Source organism: Plectropomus leopardus, chromosome 8, assembly GCF_008729295.1.
Source record: "Plectropomus leopardus isolate mb chromosome 8, YSFRI_Pleo_2.0, whole genome shotgun sequence".
Taxonomy (NCBI): domain Eukaryota; kingdom Metazoa; phylum Chordata; class Actinopteri; order Perciformes; family Serranidae; genus Plectropomus; species Plectropomus leopardus.
In genome coordinates this window covers 12,515,631-12,539,949 of record NC_056470.1, presented here as the reverse complement: position 1 = coordinate 12,539,949, position 24,319 = coordinate 12,515,631, and the positions used below count along the sequence as shown (strand labels likewise).

General features: G+C 39.2%; 2 protein-coding genes across 2 annotated transcripts; one reads left to right on the top strand and one right to left on the bottom strand.

The window, feature by feature from the left end:
• Positions 1-693: 693 nt before the first annotated feature.
• LOC121947181 (ERBB receptor feedback inhibitor 1) lies at positions 694-10,230 on the top strand. Its single transcript, XM_042492115.1, has 4 exons — positions 694-858; positions 5,776-5,922; positions 6,553-6,632; positions 7,886-10,230. The coding sequence occupies exons 2-4, from the start codon at positions 5,876-5,878 to the stop codon at positions 8,848-8,850; spliced, it is 1,092 nt and encodes a 363-aa protein (XP_042348049.1). The 5' UTR covers positions 694-858; positions 5,776-5,875; the 3' UTR covers positions 8,851-10,230.
• A 902-nt stretch (positions 10,231-11,132) lies between these two features.
• On the bottom strand, positions 11,133-23,862 carry emc1 (ER membrane protein complex subunit 1). Its single transcript, XM_042491875.1, has 22 exons — positions 23,738-23,862; positions 23,134-23,261; positions 22,949-23,014; positions 22,766-22,859; positions 22,322-22,450; positions 21,171-21,297; positions 20,877-21,026; positions 20,532-20,699; positions 20,067-20,138; positions 19,791-19,889; positions 19,546-19,642; positions 18,169-18,285; positions 17,115-17,314; positions 16,750-16,899; positions 16,270-16,431; positions 15,914-16,033; positions 15,301-15,438; positions 13,712-13,885; positions 13,261-13,471; positions 13,058-13,142; positions 12,836-12,965; positions 11,133-12,695 (listed from the first exon to the last, which is right to left on the bottom strand). The coding sequence occupies exons 1-22, from the start codon at positions 23,827-23,829 to the stop codon at positions 12,516-12,518; spliced, it is 2,889 nt and encodes a 962-aa protein (XP_042347809.1). The 5' UTR covers positions 23,830-23,862; the 3' UTR covers positions 11,133-12,515.
• Positions 23,863-24,319: the final 457 nt, after the last annotated feature.

Genomic DNA, 24,319 nt, shown 5'->3' with positions numbered 1-24,319 from the left:
GAGCCTTACAGTAGTCACAGGTCTGTCACTGACTTCCATCATTTTGCTGTTTCACTGCAGGACATATGCTGACAGATGTACCCGGAGTGAGTTTCCTTGTGAGTTTCAGCTTTTTTGAGCCTTTATTTAAGCTGAAAAATCATCAGGCTGACAGCTTCCCTTGTTTATAGTGGGGGACGTATTTAGATCCCTTGAATACTCTGTCCTTGTTAAAAATCCTGAAGGCAGGTAAATGTTTATAAATAGTAGCAGCAAATTATGCTTAAGTGTTACATGAATAACTTTTAAGTTATACATTTAAAATTATGTTATGTTATATATATATATATATATATATATATATATATATATATATATATATATATATATATATATATATGCAACTTTGTTGTTCTTTTTCAGTTCCTCATCACCTTCTTACTATGTTTTTAAAAGAAATCCAGCCAATTTTCTCAGGTTTCAAAGGGTTATTGTAGCTGCTGGTTAAAAAAAGAGCTGATCTGTTTTTTTTTTTTTTTTTTTTTTTTATGAGCCTCAAACTACTTTTTCTAATTTTGTTGAGTTTTCCCTAATGGTTTTTAAAAAAAACTTTTTGGGGGGAATTTTTCCCTTTAAGACGGACTGGGTGGAGTTACAGGAACGTGCTCTGGGTGCTGGATGCATTTATAAGGAGATGTGGAAATCCGCGTCACGCTGACAAAACGAGATTCTCCTCCCGGTGTTGTTGACAGAGGAGGGATGTTGCACATGGTTTGGTTTTGACTGGGAGACTGGCTACTACTATACAGACAGATCATCTCACATTGTACAGGGGAAAGGTCGACCGAGCGTGATGGACAAGTAGTCTGCGAGTTCATGGTAAGACTTCCTAACATTTAACTATTCAGATAATAGATTTTTTAATGAATAAAACGGGCTTTAAACATTTAAACAGAAGTTATATTTGATGTAACGTGAACGCGGAGCGCTGCTTATTTAAAACCACAGGCTGCTGATAAAGATACACCGGATAGTGACGTTATTTCCTCGCGCGGAACTTCACTTTATTGCTTAAAAGTCAGAGTCGCGAGAGGCGGCCGTTTATTCAAAGTTAACTTTGTTGTTTCTTTGTAAAGAGCCTTTATTGAACTGTATTTACCAGTTCAGCTCGTCTGTCCGGGTTATTTGCGAGCGAGAAGCGGGGCAGGGTGCTCTCTTAACCCGCCGCACGGCGCTTGATGTCCGCCAAGTGAAGTCCTGTCGAGGCGGGATGGGTGAGTCTTCTCGGGCCATCCCCGGCCTGCCGCTAGCGGGCGCTAAAGTCAGCGTTAAAATAGTGCAGTTACTGTGTGGAGTTTGGTCCTATTTAATCTCAGTAAATAGCGCTAATTCTACCGAAAATAATTTTATTTAAAGGTAAAAGTCGTTGAAAATGTCAGTAAAACCAGGAAAATGTAAAAGTATTTAATGCAGAAAATTTTCACTCAATGCAATCAATTAAAATTATACAGGCAATTTAACAATTTAATAATCTCTTTAAAATAATTAATATGAAAAACAGCAAATCCTCATATCTGTAAAGCTACAATCATGAAATGCTTTTGCATGAAAAAATGAAATTATTGACAGACATTCATCTGTCTGTAGGGTCTGTAGGCAGTCTATGTCTGTAGCTGGTTATATCTAGCTGTTGCGCATGGATGTCTACATAATATCCTTTATAAAGAAACTGCAGAATGTGTACTTCTTCTGTGTACGATCTTTAACAATATGATTTCAAATGCACTGGAAAACTGTATAAACTTAAATTTGAAAAAAACAGCATATTAATTTTAAATGTTTGCCTATCCATCGGCTTATTTGCGGCTCTCCAAGCTAACTCAGGTTAATTTTAAATGTTTTTGTTGTTGTTTTTCACAGACAATCACATTTGAAAGCTGGATATCATTTTGCTGGAATAATTACAATTTTGAACAGCTCTAAATAGTTCAGCCTAAAAATATATATATATTTTTTTCTCTTTCCTACCCTTTAAAACAGTGTGGGGTATAGGCATTGAAGTGTTACCAGATGTTTAATGCAAATGTTTGATTGACTGAAGGGATTTATTTAATTCAAAGCATAACTAAGTCAAAATCACAGTCTACAGCTGACACTATTTTAAAAATAGATTTTTGAACTTGCAGGCTGTGAGTGAATAAGGAGCAGCTCCGCTGCAATTTTTTTCTTTACTACCACCAATACGAAATCAGTTTCAATATCCAAATGTGTCTCTTAATACTTGATCAGTGTATATATAATGCCTCTTAAAAACACTACATGATTGTTATTGTGTAAAATGCTGTATAGTTCATGAATGAAAGAAATCACTCCAAGAGATTAACGATTTATCAGTCTCACACTCAGATTTAAATCCAGATTCAAAGGTTTTATTTTTCACATTCTCACGCAATGCCACGTGCAGTGAAATTTAAGGTGGCATAGTCCTGAGGCTGTGCTTAAAAGCCAAGTGTGCAATGAAAGTTATTACAATAAGGGTAAACATAGAAATTATAAAAACTAAATATTAGTATAGAATAGAATTCATATATGTATATATATATTATATATATATATATATATATATATATATATATATATCACCATTAGAAAATATTTTATATAGTTGCTAAATGTAAAAATGTGAATCAAAAGATTGAAATCCAGCTCTGTATCACATCACTAAGTTCATAGAGATACAACATTGTGGTCACGGATCCTTAAAAATAAAATATAAAATGTACTCATGTCACAGCTGTAAAGCAAACCTTTTAGAATATGCTCAAAAAATAAGGACCGATGTGTCTGCAAATGATTGAGAGAACTAAATCTTTTCTACTCAGATATCTTGTTCACATCATAATTTCTTATCCCCCCCTTCTCACATGCCACTTTTATCCTGTGTATGCAGTGAATTTGCATCATCAGGCGAGGGGATTGTTTTAATGAACATTTTTCAGGCTTGGCGCCGTCACATCTACAGCACAAGCCTCACATGTCTGACGTTTTGAAAAAGCATGTAGAGAGGACTATCAGAAACAGGTATGGTTTTGTTAGCAGACTTTAAAACTACACTAGAGTTACTAAAAATATTTTTTAGATATATTTCCTTGAATTAAACTAACAACAGTTGTCTAATTAGATTATTTGGTTGAAGAAACTTTTCCAGTGTCAAACACTGGTCTTTGAACTCACATGTTACTGCATCTTGGCCTGCTGATGTACGGTAAGATGTCAGCGAGTGTAAATTTGCCAGCAGAATTAACAGCATGTTGTAAGCAGGTGATGTAAAGCACATAGTTTATGCCATCATCTGTAAAGTTCAGTCAGTGAATGGCCTCTTGGCTGTAAAACTTGAGGTGAGGACAGCCAAGGACAACACATCAAGGCTCCTGCATGAGATAAACAAACTGTTTTTCAGCCTCTGGCTTCTCCTTTCAGCAGTGCCAGAAACACACAATCCTCCTGCAGGGGATTTGTAGCACAGGCTCATACCATGGCCATGTCTGCTTGTCTCCATGGCGTATCTTCAGTCCTAACCTCATGGGAGAGTTCACTTGTATTTTCAGGCTTGTTTCGCTGCACACCAAAGTGACACAAAGCCCTATTCATGGCCGAGAGTGGCCCCATTCATGGACGCTGAGTACTTGCCGGCAGAATTCATAATTGTTCAGCGTCTTCCATCTCCGAGGATCACTGGCGGAAATGACGCCACAGTCGGTTGTTTTAAGGATGACAAATATTCAAATAGACGCATGGGTCACTGTTTTGTTTGTGGTGGGTTTTGTGTTGCATTATGCATGCAATGCCCTGCATTGTTTGCAGCCCACATTCAGTGTAGGCTTATCAGTGACATGAAACGAAGCAGGACTTTGAAGAATAAGATTGAAGTGTGATAGTAAAATCAAGACCTTGCGTTACCCTAGGGGTGGGTAGGAGTCAGGGCCAGGTTACTAGTTAGTGGTTTGCAGGTGAATTGCTGCATGGTTCACCTCTATAGACAAGGACATAAATTTACAGTGTATTTTCTATTCAGTGTTTACATCTACTCTGGAATGCAGCTGTTTACTGAGAGTGATTCTGAGCTTGGGAACCATTTTATTATATGATCATGAGAGAAACTAAGGTGCGCACATCGAGTCAAAATACACACAGGGGCAGGACTAAATATGTACCTACTGCATAAAAAATAGAGAAAGGTCTGCACACTGTTTAACTCCCATTGGGCAGATTTTATTGTTTTCACAAGGCAACATTTTGATCTACAAGATCTGGCAACAGAGATCAAAATGTTGCCTTGTGGCAACAAAAAAAATTCCCCCTTGGGATTTTAACAGTCTGCAGACCTTTTTCTATTATTGTTACAGAATCATGAAGCATGAAGCATCTGTCAGTTTCGTCAACTGAGTAAAGTATTTCATTTATTTATATATATATATATATATATATATACACACACACACATATATATATATATATATATATATATATACATATTTAAAGCTAGACAAGGCACATTGGACTTTGAACAATAATGTAGGCAATTCACTGTTGAAGTTACACAGTTACTGCATTGTCATTTGAATTTGAAGAGTCAGGGCTGCAGGGTGCTGATCAGCAGCATCCCTGCTGGTAGGTGGAGATGGAGTACTCTCCTGTGGACTGTGCAGCAGGTTAGAGGCCTGCTGACACTGACACGGAGGCTTCACTCAGTTTTAAACCCCTTCAGATTATTCATGTTATATCAGCAGGCAAGACGCAGCTGTTAAGTTCGAACATCTGAATCAACAAAGGTGGAGGCATTTGTGTGTATTAAACTATAGCATGACATGCCTTTCTTTTACTGATTAGCTTTTTAAACCTAATACACAACAAATGTGTTTTTCAGTACTCTGCAGATATTGATTTTTCATGCAAGATCCTTTTTCTTTTTTTTTTTTTGTTTTGGTCATGAGCTGCTAGTCTCTAGAATACTATAGTACAGTATGTAGTATTTTTATCATAGCATCACAGGAATGCTGCACAATTAGCCCCTGTTGTAAGGGCGGATACTGCAGGGTTTCATGGCCACAGAGAGGAAGGAGGGCGAGGAGTGCTGCTGCCCTCCCACATCTGACCCAGAGGTTGTGCAATAGCCTGCTCATCAGACAAATGGCTTTAAGCTGGAAACACAAAGAGATACACATGGCAGCTGCCCGAGCAGACTGAAGTCATTTACTGAGCTTTTGTTGTTGTAACTGTTGTTTCCTAGAGGGTCACCTAAAACGATGCAGTGTTTCTGGAATGTGAGTTATTCACTGTATCAAGACAAATTTGACATGAAGAAAAAAAAACACTTTTTCTTTAGTCAGTCACGTTTTGTTGCAGGCTGCACCTTTTCAGGAGTGTGCGGGTAAAGTAAAATGTAGGTGTATGATGATAGTCTTGCAGCAGTATTAATAATGTAACTGATGTATGTGTTGGTGATATATGTTTGTTTTTGAGCCTTTGAGTATTTGTTTTTGGGCCCCTCTACTGACCTTTGACCTGTCTGGTAGGATGAGTGTGTGCAGTTAGTTGTGCTGGATGGGGTTGAGCTCCAGATGTGCATTGTTTATTTGCCCTGTTTATGATCATTTCACACTGATGAAGTTGTGTAAGGAACAAATGAAAGGAGTGATGTAATGAAAAACCAAATGTGGAAGATTTGTTCATGTTTGTGCGTGTGTTTGTGTGTGTGTGTGTGTTTAACATTTTTTTTCCGTTTGTCTCCAACAGCTCTCTGCTTGCTAGAATGAAGCCGTGATGGGTTTGATGGAGCCGACTTGTGCTCAGATACCGAACAGACCTTTATGTTTTTTACAAAATCTGCTCCTACATGGCCGAGAATCAGAATAACTGCTGGGGACAGCATGACCTGAACAGGTATGCAAACACAACACTGAGACAAAATGTAAACAAATAGTTCAGCCCTTAATGTCTGCATCCAAAATAAATACAGTATTTAAAATATTATACACATAACACCAAAGATTCACTCGCATTCACCTCAAATGACTCCCAGAGTTACTGCTCTTGCTGTTTTCATGTCTGTGATCAGGAATCATCATATTTTTTGATAATGTCAGTTTTTAAATAGACAAAAATCAGAAATCTACCTTTACTATCTGTTCAACATACAGTGGTTACCTTTGTTTGACTTTGGATAAGGAAAGACTGGATAAAAAAATCCATTTTCCAGGATGGACAGACACCAAATACATGTATCACATACAAAGCAGCCAAAAAACTAAAAAATTAAAGATAATATGGAGAAATGAAATATTAGGTAAATAACAAGAAACGTGTGAATAACATGGGTCAGAGAAGACGTCAAAGAACCTGCAATACAGTTACATAATGTAAACACATAAAGGAGAACGGAACATATGCTCTGTGTAAGCATGCATGTTATTTCACACATATAATGACTTACTCATGACAAGTTATGTGTAAGAATGATTTACACACATGCACAGCTCCGTGTGGTTTTCTCAACCTCTCTTTGTTTTGCAGAGAGTTCTTTGGCCTGAGTGCTGACATCGATCACAACCTGAAGGAGCTTCAACGACAGCAGATGGCCAAGGAATTTAACTGTGAGTCTTTCACATATAATGCTTTTTACATATAAGTTATAATAAAATGATTTTATCACATGAAAACTACAGATTGACACATTTTTTACAGCTTGGCACCGAATTAATTTTGGTGCATGTGGCAACTTGATGGTTTATATGCTTTTTGAACTTGACACAGTTGATATTTCTTTTGAATATTATATTATTACTAATTTATGAATTATTGATCATTGCAGGAATGGTTTTGGAAAATTAAACGCCACTATATTAATAACATTTTTTAAATTGTGCTGAGCTACGTAAGAATTAGCTTTTAAACATGGAGACAGAAAGAACGATATGCTCAAAACACACAGTACACATGATTACAGGTTATCTGTGAAATTCAATTAAAATAAGCAAAACGCAGATAACATTTTACAGCACGTGATGTTTTTGACTGTGTCATAAACAAAACGTTGAATATATTTCAGACTGAATTTCTCTTTTTTTATTATTGTGAAAAGGGTTTGACAAATACTGTAAAGTTGTTGCTTTACTAAATTATAATTTTTCTTAATGTTGTCATTGACATATGATTTTTAACTTTGTTTACTTTCTACAATTCTGCCAGTATAAGTCTATATACTGTCTTGGCTCAACAAACTAGAATTTAAACCCTGTCTGACTAATAAAACAGCGCGTAGACAGGACTTCGGTGAGTTTGTCATCACTGCACTGAGCTGTGTAGCAGAGGCAAGCGCAGGATGAAGGAGGAGGGGAAGCTATTGCTCCCTGGTCACCAGCTGTTCCTGCAGTCTGGGGCACGTCGGATGTTTCCACAGAGAAGGTTATGGGAAGCTCCGTTAAGATTATAGCCAGCACCGCAGATAATGACGATTCCGGTGTTAATCAGGGTGTTGTGGCTGATGTTTGACGAAGAGGGTGATAGGTTAAGCGGTTGTTTTCAACATGTTTTTACTCCCGTTTCCTGTGTTATACCTTCAGCAAAAAAAAACAGCCTTTTTTTTTTTCTCTAAGTCGAGTGGGCAGCTCACTCCCCCTGGTATTTTCTCCCTCCTACACCATCACTACACTCTCGTTAAGAAGGTTTTTTCTCTTATTGGAAGTTGTTTTCCACGTTTCTTCCTCTGAGAATTGTTTCCGCAGTGAAGGAAACAACAGTGATAGCAAAACCTTGTATAACAAAGCGGTGGTTTCTTGGTGTACATTTTAGTTTAGGATTTCATGAAGCTAGTTATTTAATACACAATTGTTTGTCCCTTTCCCAGGTAACATCTCCCTCTCCCAGTCTCCTTTCTACTCTGATACATATCGCCTAGCATCTGATAACATGCTGCGACCCCAAGAGGGAGACCAGGTGGTGCCTTCCTCCCAGAGACGGACAGTCTTTGGGGGCCACCAGAAAGAAGCCAAACCCTTGCCGCCTCTGCCTGATCCTGAGGAGCTCATGTCTGATGAGGCAGCTGACAGCGAAGTGGAGTTTTTTACAAGTGATCGGCGGCGTCTTTTGCCCAAAAGCTGCCCCAAGGCCATGTACAGGCTCATGAACAGGGACTGTGGCCAAGTGAATTACGCCTACCAGGACAGCTCGCTGCGGGCTGGGGGTGCTGGGACTGACTCCATCGCTTTCTCTTGGCCAGGCAGAGAGGACAGAGCAACAGGTAGAGGAAGCGGGTTTTGGGCACTAGTTCTCCAAAGAGAAGACCACCAGCCAGAAGAACAACAGCAACCATCCAGACTCCAGTTTCCCTGTTCAGGTCCTGCCTTCCAGCCTCCGAGCACCACAAACTGGCCCACTGACAAGCCACAAATCCCTCCTCGCATCCCCATCCCGCCAAAACCCCCCACTCTCTTCAGGACTGTGAGCACAAACGAGGAAGACAAGCCTCCCAAAATCCCTCCAAGGATCCCTTTAGTCCCACCATGCCCTCCACGTACCCCGAGCCCCAAAAGCCTTCCAATTTACATCAACGGTGTGATGCCTGCCACACAGAGTTTTGCTGCTAACCCAAAATATGTGAGTAAGGCATTACAGAGACAGCAGAGTGAAAGTGCGCCACCTGCAGCTCAGTTCTCTCCCTGCATTGTTCCCATTTTGAAGGATGGCAGAAAGGCCAGCGCCACGCACTACATCCTCCTGCCGCCCGGCCGACCAGCGTACTCAGACAGACGGGAAAGACTGCGGAGTGAACCAACCAGGTCGGGAAACAGCAGCGCGTGGCAGGGCAGATAGAAACCCTCGCTAATGTCTCAAACTCGATGAGTTCAGAACTGTGACTGGCATCATTAATAACCAGTGAGTGTGTGAAAACTTCTTCATGCTACATTCACATACTCATTATTCTTTTCAATGACTGATTTAAAGATCACCTATGTCACACATCACTGTGAGGTTTGTGTTTGTTTTAACTGAACATTTTACCGGTCAGTATTTTAGCGAGTGGAAGACATCATAACATTACAGTATTTTTCACAAACAGTTGATAAATATTTATATAACCACTTTTATGTTTGTGTACTGCAGTTTTTTCACAGGAAACATGTCTGATCACTCACTAAACGTCATTAATAAATCGGACACCCATGTGTTCATATCACTAATACTATATTTCTTACAAGAGAGCAAATAATTACTGTATGTACAAGCTGGGCTTGTACCAAACTGTTCATCCCATGTGCGTTTCTTTTTTTTTATGACAAATGCTGCTTGAAATGTTAAGTATGATGCTTTGATAGATTTATTGTTTTAATGAATCATTATCACATTTATTGTAAATTTTACAATAGACACCGTAGCTGATATGAGAACGACACAACACAAGAGAAACATGCTTTTAACTTCAGTGAAACACTTCACCTGATAAAACTCTTAACCTCTGTTTCTATGTCAGTGCTAATGCATTTTCAGACCTCTTTTGCAAATGTATTTCATTTTTCTTACGCAGCCTTCACTTGTCTTGTTTTCAAAGCAAGCGATGTCCTACCTGCAAAGGACTCGACTTTTGCATCATATTTTATGCTTGTGGGCACAAACATAAGTTTTGTTTTTTTTTAATGAAAATTCTGTGGGCTGAAAAAAAAAGCAGCCCTGTCACCAGATTAAAACCTGTTGCCACCCTTAAATTGATTGATGATTGACAGGTCTTTTAATACACATGAGGTACAAAAATCAACAAGAATATATATATACTTTTTTTTTTTCCCTGATGCTGTTTTTTTCCCGGTTTTTCATTGGAAGTATTTGTATCCAGAGAGGTAAAAGAAGCCTAAATTTTCTGTTATGATCAGTTGACAAACTTTTAATTATTATTAAGAAATTAAATTATGATGTACGTGCATTTAGCTCAAGGTAAATAGGGTCAAAAAAGTACAAATTGGGCCTTTAATGACTCTTCATTTTGAGCATGGAAATCATGTTACGTTTACACTGTTGAGGTCCCGTTTACAACCTTTGTTACATCAGTAGGTTGGAAGTTCTCATGAAGATCCTGTGTCAGATTTGGCCCGAGCAAAGTCTGTTTGTAAGTTCATGATGTTATTTGTGTCAAATGTAAATCATTGTAAAATTGTGTTTTTAATCTATTTATAGAAATAAAATAACTTATTCATTCTATGATAAACTCTGTTTTTTCCACACCAAAACTATGATATATACCAATGGAAACCACAGACCATTCTCAGAAAGACAACTAAATCTGGACTGACTGTAAATGTGTCCTGCTGCTATACAACATAACATATTGAAGGAGTACTTCATGCATAAAATGGCCATTTTTTTAAATCAACTAGTCACCCCATGTTACTGTGAATCTAGAAACGGAGAAAATTCTTGATGAATTGGAGTAAAAGGGTCCTGCATTTAACAAAAGCAAAACTATATCACAACCTCCATCTACGAACTCTTACACAGTTCATGCAGTATAATCCAAGTCTCATTTATCCAGGGGTATGCTCAGTACTTCACAAACACATGCATTTTTACAAAAAACGGTACTATTTAAAACACTAATGCAAATGAGTAGTACACCTGGGAAAGTGTGTTTGTTTGAGCTCTGCTCCTGCATTCCAGGTGCTAAGTTTAGTTTTTTTAAACAGTAACATTAGTAGTTCTTAGCATTTGTACGGATAAATGACACTTGGATTGTGCTGCACGAGTCGTGTGAGAGGTATGCAAAATTCAGTTTTTTACATTGTGAAACACGACCCCCTTGACTTCAAGTCATCAAGATTGTTTGTTGTTTAAGAAAAACAATGGTGAGTAATTGATATGCAACGTAATTATTGGCCAGCTGACAAGGTTAAAGGCTTTTAATCAATCTTTTCTGATAAAAACTGTTCTAGAAACTATCACACGTAAGTACATGTTTGCACACCCTTATTTAGAGTAATTTTGCACCGAGATTATTACCATGTTTACTTGAAAAAATATTTAGATATATTTCTGACCATTATCAAGAATTTTGGAGGCTACAATTTTGCACTCTTCCTGCAAACACACAAAAAAAACACTTATACTGAAGCTCTGGGACAAATTTTAATGGAGCATCAACAGTAGCCAACAGTGGATCAAAATGGCTCCACATACAGTATGAGCTGCAGGATGACTGATGTACGTAAAATCAAGGCTACTGATGGCAATTTTCCTTCGTCGAGCATGAGATGGTGACAACAGGGTGACAGTGCCTTTGGTAGGAGAGTCTTAAGGAAAGCACAGATAACCATTTATGTCCATTCTGCATTATCTCCTCACACGTCATACAGTTCATTGGCCATCAGACCAAGTGACATTTGGCTATCACGGTGACTCAGCAGGCGAAACGTAACAACACACGTGATGCATGTCTTCTGTCTCTTTTCTCTGATCTCCACATTTATCATCACTCTCCATTAGAGCAGTCCAATGAAGAAGAAATTTCACAAACAGAATCTTGAAAAAAAAATCAAACATTGATTTAAGGGACAGTTCACCCAAAAATCAAAAAAATATATTTTTCCTTTCATCAGTTGTACTGTTTATCAGTCTGAATTGTTTCAGTGTGAGCTGCTGAGTGTTGGAAATGTAGTCTGTAGAGATGTCTGCTTTCTCTTTACTATAATGAAACGAGATGGCTCTCAGCTGGTGGTGCTCAAAGTGCCAAAAAAAAATACATTTTAAGAACTCAACAGCCAAGCCTCTTTCCAGAAATCATGAGTTGGTTACTCAAGATCATCAGCAGAGCTTACTGCCAACTGTATCACTGCGAAGAAGGAGGCGTGCATCTACTGCTCACCCAGCGCCACTGAGCTAGCTAACATTACAGTTCAACAAAGGAGGGCGCCGTCAATGTTAACGTCATGCACTATCACAAGCACTAGCCTTTCGTTCATGAGTAGACACACACTTTCTTCTGCGGTGTGATACGGTTGGCGCGTGTAGTTTGATAGAAAGAAAGTAGTTCCTACGTGAAACTGCTGACAATAAGGTCTGTGGATTATCTTGAGGAAAATATAGATTTCTGATTTTGAGGTGAACTGTCCCCTTAGGCAATTAACTTTCACATGTGTGGGAATTTCCAAACTCCACAATTTATTAAATCCAAGTTTATGTCATTCATCTCTATTAGTTAAGTGTTAAACATTTAATCAAAATGACATGGCACAAAAAAAAAACATTGTTCTACTATGAAATAATTCCTTGTGCTTGCAAAAAAATAAGTTAAAAATAATCACATAAAATCCTCTACTAATCCCTCCTTTCACCCCCACCCCGCCGACCCCTCACCCCTGCAGTTCCTTATGGGCCTTATTGATCTTTGGCCTGTGTTCTTCTACAGGCGCGGCCTCAGCCGTCTCATCTCCTCGGGCTGAGGTCCTTCGTGCAGCCTTGGGGCTCTAAGAGTTGGGATTTTGGCGATCGCTTTACCGCCAGGCCCGGTTGAGCAGTTTGACTTCTGCCAGGCGCTTGCTGATCATGGTGGCGAAGAAAAGGGCGAGGAGAACGCTGCTGATCAGCATGTAGTCGTAGTCGTCTTTTAGTACATCAAATTGCTTTGAGGGATAGACGCGTGTCTGGTAGATGTCGAGACCGTATGCCACCACCTTACAAGGAGAAAAGTAGCAGTGTTATATTACTCACAGTTGTGTGAGTAAGTGTTCTTGTAAGAGAAACTAAAACAAGAAATTCCTCACTTTTTAAACATCATATAGTATGTTTCTCAGTAGTGTCATGGCAGACTCACCAGGCAGGTCGACTCAAGTCCCGAGGGCGCAGTGTAAATCCCTCGCACTCTTGATACGGTCTGATTATAGTTGATGAACCACTCTGTGCGGATCAGGAGCTCGGGTGCATACGGTATCAGATTCTCTTCTCTGGAGATCAAATGATCAAGTTAGAGGGAGATCAGGAAGAACAAATTAGAAGTCAATTAAATGTCTGACATCAAGCCTGACTGAGGACGCACCTGCTTTGCTCAGATACTATTTCTGGCCTCCGAGGGTCAAGGAACATCTTGGGTAATGACAAAATCCCTCCAGAAGGCAAGCCGACTGTGATGAGGAAAACCCAAAGAAGCACGTTAAATGAAGGCAACGGGCTGGACAATGTGTCGAAAAGAAGGTTGGTTACTCTCTGAAGCCCATGACTCTGGACCTGGCTGAAACTTACTGAGCAGATGGCGGCTGGTGATGCCCTTCTCAGTCAGTGTGGCCTCCATGGTAGAGATGGAGGAGGGGAAAATGTAAGACTGCTGAAGCACCTGAGGAGCGTGTGGCCGATCCAGTGAGCTGAACACTGTGCTGTTGTAGAGCTCCATCCCTTCATACAGTTCAATTACTGAGAATTCGTTCCTGCGGGACTTGGTGCTCCAGTATTCGTACTGCGGAGTCAAACAGAGGCAGCGGACACATTCAGATCACATGACCCTCAAGACATTACCTGAGTTTCCTTCAACAGTGGTCTCCTAATGTGTTCAGTGTTTGATTACAGCATGTGAGTCATTTTTATAAAGCTGCAGTGAGCCAACAACATATTCATACTCTCACAAAGTAAAAAGCAACAAAAAAATCTCAAATGATTTTTTTATCTTCAAGAAGTCTTCAGCTTCAATAACACTCACCACCACCCAGTTCTCAGAGTGCACCACATGCACCGGTCCTCTGGCTTTTCTCTGAATAGCCTCGTGGATGATGCGCCCTGTGACGCCATCGATCAGGATGATCCCGACAAAGCTTCGCTCCTGATGCAAGTCTGTGCTCTCAGTCACCACAGCCAGTAGATTGGGGTTCAGGTACTGTAAGAAATGAGATGAAACATGACACAAAACTTAATCAAGATTGGAAAATATACATTTTTTACACATTTCTTGCTCATCTTTATTTTTTACTGTTGAAAACTATTCTCTACAAGATGTCAAATATACACTATTTGGGCATTGGCGGGCTAGACTTGGGCGATATGATAAAACAAACTGTGGCTATATCAACAAGGTTATTGATTTGATTTCATTTACAGCTACTTAACATTTATTTGGCTGACTACGGTTTGGATATATTAACCTCAATTCAGTCTGAGTCTGACTTAAAGATAGAAACATGCTTTTTGAGCTGACTACAATTCAAAACACAGGTCTTTTTAGTCACATCTTTTCAAACATGCTATATATATATATATAAACAAAATCATTTTGAAAAACTTTTAAACAATTCATTTACAAATACACAGATCCCAACAAATACACAGAACTATTAAAAGAGGCCGGCTGATTGTGTTTGATAAGCTGGCATCATTCTGCTATTACAGACTGGCTCTCTGTGATCAGATAAGACAAACGACAAGTAAAAGTCATAAATGAAATGATAAAAGCATATATTGCCACAAATAGCTGCAGGGCTTGAAATATGGACATGACTGAGAATTTTTGATTTTGTAATAGTTGGTATAATACATTTTGAACTACTACTATAAAGGTACTACATCTTTTTATACACTTTATTGTGTATATTAACAGGTGTTAATTACTTTTAAAAATAATGTTAATTTTTTCATATAACAATTCCAATACTTACATTATTATCATTAAATCAGCGGCATAAACTGTCTCAGAATGACAATGATGTACTTTTATACACTGCATTTATTTCCAGAACAATTATTTTTTGTTTAACTAAAATAGTTATTGTGGCAGGCCTAACAATCTTTTTCTCTAATGCCATTTTTTTTTGACATCATTGATAAACTTAACTCTGAGAGTGATTTATTGTGGGGTGTTATAATTAACATTGCCCTGAGCCTCACTTTGGAGTTTTGTATTGTTATTGTATATTTTCGGCCTTCATGTGAGGGACAGCCTAGTCATAAGTGTAGGGAAAGAATCTGATTCATTTCATAGATCACACAATAGCTACAGTAAGGAGTATAGGAGCCCCAGTGAAAAAAAACAGGGTTTATCCTTATTCAGACACAGTGGTGGAGAGAGGATATGATTCACTGGGGAAACAGTGTAATGGGGTGCGGGATTTGTGGGAGAAATGACTTTTCAGCCTTCATCAGAAGACGAAGAGTGACTCTTTGTTTTGGACTGCAGCGAGACCAGACAACATTGATCAAATCCAGCAGTAACAAAAGCAATGATAATATTTTTAAACTCTCTCAACACTTCTTCCAAACCACAGCATTAGTAAGGACCTTCACTGGAAGTTATCCTACCTTATAGAGGACACTACGGTCTCCCATTACTCTGCCCTGAGAGTGCACATGCTCATTGGGCCTCTTCCCTTTGACAGAGACAATCCTCTGTACCTCGACAGGGATGGCGACCTCCCAGATCAGCTCGGTCGACAAGTCCTGAGCACACAAAAACATCCAGATCATTTTTCCCATCAATCATCTGTGTTTTCAGTATCATTACATGGTAACTCACTGAGACAATAGGAAACAATGAAGTGGAACTCAGATTATAACATTAGAATATGTTGAGCATTATTTTGTCAATTTTTCACACTACCTGTTTTAGTTTTCTATTTATTCCAAAGTGAGAGACTCTGGAAAAACACTCATTCTCAGTCAAATAAACTCCAAAAATTGTAAGCATTTATGTAAAAAAGACTATTCTTGATCACTTATTGTTATTATTGTATTGAAATATCGAGAAAAAATATCACAGCAATATTAACAATAAAAATATGGGAACCACTGTCATGACCTATCCAAAGCAAAAGCGTTAGACTGACGGTGGCTAGGCTTTCTACAAAATCTGAAACTCTTGGGCCCTGATATGCAAAGAACATTGAAGTAATTCAGCAAAAGAAGTTTCACTTGCCGTTCGTAGCCTGTAGCCACAAAGTCTTCCCTGGCTGGAGTCGACAAGATAAAAGAAAATGGATGAGGCCATCTCCTGGAGCTGCTGTAGCACGTTCTTTGTAGATGGAAAAGCAGACACCTGTGGGAAAAATAAAAGATGGATATAGTTTTACAAGGTGTGTGTCGGCCCGATGCGCATGGATGCAGAGAGAAAAATGGCTTTGGGACACAACACGTATGTCTGCATCTCTGTGTTGAGAGAAAAAAATTGACCAGCGCGTGAATAATATTACATTTTCACCAGCAGTGTTCCCCCTTAATGCAGAACGATGATCAGGTGAGTGAAGAGGTTAAACTTTACAGTTTGCCACTGACCTTGTACTGGTCATCAACAAGGAGTAGGACTTTAGCATAATCCTGATCCATGAGAGGCAGCATAAGTGACTGAAGTATTGGCTGAGGCAGAGCAGGCGGGGTGATGTGACTCTTCTTTCCAAAGATGGGATTAAATACATGGAGTGTGGCCAGGCCTGTGTCCTGAGGACAAAAAATATAAAAATTGTAATAAATAAATAAATAAATAAATACACACACATCACTTCTACAGTTACACAGATTGGACCAATGACAAAAAGTATTCAGATTTTTCAACGCTAATTTCAGGCATGATTAGCAGTTTCAAGTTATCTCACTTAAAATGCTTCACTCAATGCATAGTACAAAAGTTAGCAATTGATCTGCTGACTTCAGAATAGTTATTTGCTTAATTTGTGTTTGTGTAGCGCACAAGATATTAACACTGACTCCCACCCAGAAGGGCTTTAATTAACCACAAAGCTTATTGTTATTAGATACCTTGTCTTTGATGAGCAGTGTGCACTGTGGTGGGTGAGGGAAGTGTGCAGTGGTCCGTTGCACCATTAGTTTGAAAGCTGCATTAGATGGGATGTTGTCCAGGTAGTGCCTCCATAAAATACTGCCGGTCTTGCTGTCAATCCCAAAAAGCTTAAAAAAAAAAAAAAAGCAATGGGATAATGAGAGTTTCAGAGAGGCGTACAGACTCGCCTTACAGACTCAACTTAGTGGTGTTTAATTTCACTTAAGACCTGCCTTACCATAGACATGATAAACAGAAACTTGTTTAACCCAACATGTGCAACACAGCTCATCTCTCCTCAAACACCAGTAACTCCACAAGAGGGTAAGCTTTAGTCTCATACCTTCCCAGACGCAGTAATCATAACCATCATCTTCTGCAGGTTGAACTCGTCTCTGGAGAGGTTCTCAATGGTCACCTCATTTTTGACTTGACTGCGAGGCTTGCGTGCATCGTAGAACAGCTTCCAGAGGTGAGCGATCCACGCCTGCAGCAAGATTAGCTGGGAGGAGAGCCTCTTCAGCACCATGGACATCAGGCCGTCTGGACAAATAATAGCCAGAACAAAGATGCTGCTTAATGACTTTCAGTTATTGCAGGTAAAGCACAGCTGTACTTAGATTACTTTGATTTAGAGTGTTTTAATACCGCTCTGATACATGAACCTTGACTTGACTTGAACCTGACTTTTTAAGGAATGCAGTTATTCTGCTTATAACATTAATCAGGTCTGTAAATCACTGCATGTGTAAAAACTAGAGTCATGCAAATTGATACTTAGCTGATTATTTCTCACGTGAGGGGGTGTGTGTGCATGTGTGACTAAACGAAATACTCATAGGATATGGTGAGGGATTTTCAGTGATCAACAGGAGATCCCAACCTCAACACCAATTTATTGAACAAAAGCAGAAAAGAGTGTTACCTTGAATGGCTGAATCCACGTGAAGCAATAAAAAAAAAACAGGACAAACACAAAAAAGTGAAGCAAATAGCAACCAAGTGAACACACCCAAGTATCTGCACCAGCCCACCAAGAACTGATACAACCTCAAAAATAAAATTATTTTTTTAAAAAACCTACACCCTTAAATATTAAATACATGAGCAGAGCACCTAAGGATAAAAGTAAAAGCAGCAATTCAGTGGAGTTAATTATTAGTTCTATATTAGTGGAAAATCTCAAAATGATGAACAAAGCTTGACAAAGTTCTGCTCAGATTAGGAATGGCAAAGCTGCCTTAAGTTTCAAGAAGATGTAAGAAAATTAGAGAACTGCTGAGACACAGTGAAAGTAGAAAATAACAGATACCGCACTGAGTCCACAGCAGAGATTAGTACTTAGAGCTGGACAATTAGCTGGAAAATACACGATGGGATTCTGGTTCGACATTTACCAGCCTTTTTGCCAAACTCTCCCTCCAGCTCTGCCTGCGTTCCTGTGAGAGGCAGATCCACCATTTCCATTGTCACCACATCTGACAGGGCCTCCTCTCTCGTCCACATTACACGCCCTGGAAAACAAGACTCATTATTGTTCTGCAATCATTCATTCCACTTTCCACACCCTGTGACAGTATGCAGTTTGTGTTGACGCTTTCCGTGAATTACGACATGAAACATTTTTTTTCCCCTTCATGCCTGCGGAAAGGACAACATTGTGTGTACGCTATGAAAACCCGAGAGCCTATTTTGCTCCACACAGTGGTCAGATGTTGGCAGTATTTATGATGATTAAGAAGTGAAATACACCCGAATGTTATCATGAGGCATAGCTCACTTTGGAAAGTAGTTCTGGATCTCAACAGTAAAACATTGAGGGATGGACTCTTCAAGTCAATCAAAAGTTTCAAGCCATTTCACCTGCTGACTATAAATCCCATGTGACTCCTTACAGCCCACCACCTGCAGACACCTGTATAAACACAACACAGCCTTCATTCCCATGCATAATGACAATCAAAAGGCTACACTATGTGTTTTTGATGGATCTGGCCATGTAAAATTCCTGATAAAAGGCCTAATTTTACTACTAAGAGCACAAATTTAAAAGGTTTGGACTTTGGTACCCCTCAGTGGCAGAATAAAAGAAACAAAACAATGCATGCTAGTACCTTAGATACTTTTTAAGTGGAAACAGACAATTTTTACGAGTGGTCTTATTGTTGGCACCACTGTCGCAAAGACAAAGATTTGCTTTTCGTTTTTCAGAGTGATTAGTCATTCATTATTCTATAGCCAATACATTGTGTAATCAACATTCCTGTCATAGTGATAAATTTAAGCAAAAAGTATCTATTTCCACTTCAACCAGTACAGACTAAGAGCCCTGACAGACCAAACCAACAGTTGGCTGACGGTCAATGTCAGGCCTTCGGTGAGCTTCTGTTGCCCTAGTTTTTGGGGTGTGTCCTGTACCATAGTTGGCCCTTGTAAGCTTTTTTCGGTCAATTCAGCACACTGAATCAGTGTTCAAGATGGTGGAGCCCTTTGTTGAATGAAATCACTCTGTTAGTTGAATTTTTTTTTTTAAAAAATTAAGATTATTACTATTATTTCTACGAGTTATTTCCTCTCATGGGGGCGCAGAATGTGTGTGCTGGTTGGTCATTGGCTGTAGTCTTTCAAATGTGTTTGGTGTGTTCAAGTCCAGCTTGAACAGCTGACCCAACAGTCTGTCTTTATCGCCATTTGTTCTTTGATGTCAGTTTGGTGTGTCTGGGTATAATGACAGCACTCTCTCACACAAAGCTTTCTGTGTTTGCCATTCATACCTGGCTGTTGTATGAAAGTGAGCGTGTGGTCTTCAGTCTGCACCATGACCCTGTAACCGACTGAGTCGTCTTTCTTGAGGAATGCTTGTACATACAGCTAGAAGACAGAATCAAAATGGTGTTTCATTATAAAAAGAAAACACTGCTTGTTTAATCATTTCATGGGTGAAGTAAATTTGCAGTCTTGGTGACTTGACCAGATATTAAACACGCTGGAGAATCACTAGGTAGGAATCTGGACTCACCTTCTCCGGTTTCCCACCGTTTGGATCCAGGTTAAAAATCAGTGTTGTGTCAAGAAGTCTCCGTCCAGATTCTGCACTAAAGAGGTTAAGACTGCAAGCCTAGAGAGAAGAAAACAGATGATCATAAGATATGTTTCTCATTTTGAGGGATGTGATTTGCACATCCAGCACACAGAGACAGGTCTGTACTAAACCTGCTGATATAAAACATTTTTTTCCTAAGACAGCATGAGGGCAAACCACACACATAATAAGTCGGATTTCCCAGTAACTCACAGTTTTATTCTTGGGTGACATGACAGCAGCAACAGTCTTCTCTCCAGTGGTAGCAAATGAAACCAGCATTGCCTACAAATCCAGACAAATGTGTCATCAATAGTTTTCATAAACAGTTTCTTAAATTCAACAACTGAAATCGCTCAGTATGAGATGTTTTTCACATTTTGAAAAACTTAAGGGCCTAATAATGAGGACATACTCTAAAATGTTTGGCCTTACAGAGATAGCCTGGCTTTGCTGAAGTTACAAAAAAATTATTATTCTTTTTGGCAAGAGAGTCAAGATCCCTTTACATTTTGGCAGATGACCAAAACTTTTATCCAGAGTGACTTACAGTACAGAATTAGAATACGCTGACATTTTTGGATGGCAAACATTTAGTAGTCTATGTTGGCAGTTTTTATGATCAGAATGTGGATCATGCATGAGAAAAAAGAGCAAGGTAAGGAAACAGTTACGTACAGGCTTAAAATCCCTCAGTGTAACGATCTGACCATTGTTGAGCTGGAGAAGCAGGTGGTGTTCAGGCCCGAGCTGAAGGAAGAACTCGGAGAGCGGTGGGCGCGCCGGGTTGGGTTGGGTGGATGTCAGTACTGGCTGGAAGCCAGGGGTAATTTCAAGTCCCAGTGACTAGATGAAGAGAAATAATGAAAAGCATTCACACAGAGAAAATAAGACAGATATAAAGAGAGGCCGTTTCATTGTGTAAGTAGAGAAATTCAGAGAAACGAGAGAAAAAATGGACATCATAAGACAAACATGGTCATTTCTTAAATACAAAAATTCTGATTTTATTTTGGTGGGTACCTGCAGGGGGATCTGGGTCATCTTTGACTGCACATGCAAGTCGAGCATGTACAGGGATACAGTTGCAGAGTCCACGCACGTCAGCATCCCCTGGCTGATCACTGCGCAGCTGGCCTGTATGTTGGACAGCCACGGAGCTTCCACTGAGGTCTGATGGCAACATGGGCAAACAGAAAAGAAATTAGGAATTAACTAGCTGCAACACCACAACTTCACTTGATGCATTCAAAAGAGTTTGTGTTTTATTTTTACTCAAAATATTATAACAAAAGAAACTTTGTCAATAGAGAATACCTGCTTGATTATCTCTCCATCCTCTACACTGTAAGCCACAACTGCAATATGAGAGTGGGGAACAACTCCCAGTGCATACACTTCACCATTCCCACCAGAGTACACAGCCTGGTAATCCACGGTTTCACTGTAGAGATACAAAGACAGACATTTGTATAATTTGTTCAATGCCAACCATGTTTGTACACACAAATCATTTCTGCAGCTTAAGTACTACCATTTCCTGCATCCTGTTGATGCTTGAATTCATATTTTTTATGCACATATCTATTTATTCATGTGTGACTTTTTTCCCAATCTTGGACATGTCCCTTGAATAAATCAGATAATCTTAGTTTTTTTTTAAAAAACTATTATTTTGGACTCCCCAGGACGTTTTGGTTATATGGCATGCATTGTAACCAGCTACCAAGGCGCTCTTCCAACAAAATTTTTAATCTAGTATTTTCATGACATGATGCAATTTTATCATTCCCTCCAAATATTTACCACAAACCACTACCAGCATCCTGTAATACAGAGTACACGGTCTACAAAAGCATTTAAGTAGGTGAAATACTTAAAGTCCCCCCTCCACAGTGTGTTCCTTTTTGTATTTCCACTTGGATGTTTGAGCTTCACTGCGGAGTTTGACACTGTGAGGCTGTTTTCATATTAATCTGTTTAAGGAGGAAAGTTTCTCTGTGCTTACCTCAAATCTGAGTTTAAGGTGTGTACCAACGTACATGCTTTGTGACGTAACAACTAGTTTGAAGCCGATTGCAGTCCAGTAAGAAACTTCAGCAACTGCAATGTGGCAGCTTGAAATCTCCAAGTCACATATACTGACATTTGACTTTTTTAGTGAAGGACATCTTTCCTAATTTTTGAAATTAACAATATGCGAATTTTCATAGAACCTGGGTTTTTTTTCCAACGGGAGAGAAACAGCACATGCAACTTCCAGAATTTTTCTATATGTTTTTAAACCACGAGACACAAATAACTACTCAAAGCTGAGTGTTTTTATGTGTCTTCAAACGTGTGGAGGAGGAGATATTTATTGTCAAGGGAGATGTTTCATCACTGAAGACAGGCTCATATTGAAAGTATATAGACAAAAAATGTGTTTCAATATTGACCCATTAAGATAAAAAAGCAAATCCACTTGCCTTTCTGGTAGATTCTCTATCCACTTTTGATGACCGTTGGAAAGGTAATGGAGAGAAATGACACTTTTCTTCAACACAGCCACATGTTTGACAGTGTCTTGCTGCCCAACTAAACATGCTGACTGGAAACTGCAATGTATAACAAAAGCAGTTATTTTATTTTTTTAACACATATTTAACCAGGTAATTCCCATTGAGATCAATTATCTCTTTATCAAGGGAGACCTGGCCAAGGCAGCAGCATAAGAGAAAGTTACAAACAAATAACAATAACCACAGTGAAAACATAAGTGCATACATGGTAACATGTAGATACATTACTAACAGCTAAGCACAATGACAAGTACCAACCAATTCATTTACCCTCGTACTTATGAGAGCTAACATCTGATCAGAGTAAAGATAAGTCTAAGCTTAACAACTGCCAAACAAGGAAGTGATCACCTTCCAGAGTCCAGAACAATCTCCCAGTTCAAACCACCAACATTAATCTCCCAGGAGCGCAACAGTCGGCCATTACCAACCACCAGCACCGCATCTAGGAGACAAGAACACTTTATTGAGTTATCTGCTTTTCAATAAGGGGAACTAAAGTGTCTGCAAGATCAGCCGCAGTGGCAACATCACCTTGTCCATGATGCAGTAGAGCGTCTATGTTTCCCTCTGGCCCAGTTTTATCCACATGTCGCCAGACTGTAATAGACATTGAAAAAATACTAATATAACAACAAAAAGTATGTCAACTAAGAGGCATAACGTCTTTCCATATTTGTTCCTGTAGAACTTTCCATTACAAGAGACACAATACTCACAGAGCTCTCCAGTCCTGGTGTTGAGTGAAGCAAAAACATTACTCTCTGTTGCCAGAAGCACCTTTTTGGATGACTGCATCTGTGTATCAAAATGGGAAAAGCGAACCTTGCCAACATATTGCTGCCTCCTGTGAATTACAAGAAAGGAAACAACCCATTAGACGATCACAACCTGGCGTATAATCATAGCTAAACCAGAGCTTTTAGCACTACAGGGATCAAACCCAGTGATATGACACACAGCCCATATTGATGCAGCACACGTTTTTGTTTTGTTTCTTAAGTCAGATTGTTTAATAGGTTTTCCAAATGCTTAATTGTGAATTGTAAAGACATTTATAATTATCGACTAAGATCACTCGACCTTTAGTTTCATGAAGGCAAATTAAAAATCGTGAACAAGCCAACAGCACCTGCGTTAAGATAGTAAATACAGTTTCTTGTATTAAATATCATGTTCATTGGCCTGTTCTCTCACACAAAGTCCAGCCCAAACACACCGGGTCGCAGCTACTGACTGTGACAGGTGTTAGCATTAGCATTCCCCCCTTAAAACATGGCTCTAATAGCACACATATTTCATCGTTCCCTAGATTTCTCTTACCAGTCAAATTTCCCTACTTGATCCTCAAACACAGCCTCGAGAGTGCTGCATAACAGCAAAAACTTCAGGCATAACAAAATTAGCTTTGCCATTGCAGCAGTAGCTTTAGCTTGCTCTTCAAGAGAAGGAGGAAGTCGGAAGTTGACTTGCTTCCTTGAAGTGTTGTGACAGAGAGGTGCTGCCCCCCTCAGGATGAAGAGGGGCACTGCTTCAATCAATATGATACAGTGATCACAAAACATAAACTGTCAAAAATGTAAAATAACGCATCTATTGTATCATGTAAACAATAAACTACCATCTTGATAGTTTTATGAAGAAAATTTTGAATTTGACCTATGGTGATCTGTGTGCTTTTTAAAGATTGGAATGAGTTGCAAAACAGGTGTGTAAGTGCGCTCTACAAAAATGCGCATAAATAAACCCACAANTGAAGAAAATTTTGAATTTGACCTATGGTGATCTGTGTGCTTTTTAAAGATTGGAATGAGTTGCAAAACAGGTGTGTAAGTGCGCTCTACAAAAATGCGCATAAATAAACCCACAAGCAATATTGAACATATATATATATGTATATATATA

Bases quoted from the DNA above. Each gene is read 5' to 3' on its own strand.
- LOC121947181 (XM_042492115.1), top strand. From the start codon at position 5,876: ATGGCCGAGAATCAGAATAACTGCTGGGGACAGCATGACCTGAACAG. The intron at 5,923-6,552 runs GTATGCAAACAC...TTTGTTTTGCAG, and splicing joins GGACAGCATGACCTGAACAG to AGAGTTCTTTGGCCTGAGTG. The intron at 6,633-7,885 runs GTGAGTCTTTCA...TCCCTTTCCCAG, and splicing joins GATGGCCAAGGAATTTAACT to GTAACATCTCCCTCTCCCAG.
- emc1 (XM_042491875.1), bottom strand. From the start codon at position 23,829: ATGGCAAAGCTAATTTTGTTATGCCTGAAGTTTTTGCTGTTATGCAGC. The intron at 19,643-19,790 runs GTGAGTCCAGAT...TCTGTCTTCTAG, and splicing joins ACGGTGGGAAACCGGAGAAG to CTGTATGTACAAGCATTCCT. The intron at 16,432-16,749 runs GTATCTAATAAC...TTTTGTCCTCAG, and splicing joins CACTGCTCATCAAAGACAAG to GACACAGGCCTGGCCACACT.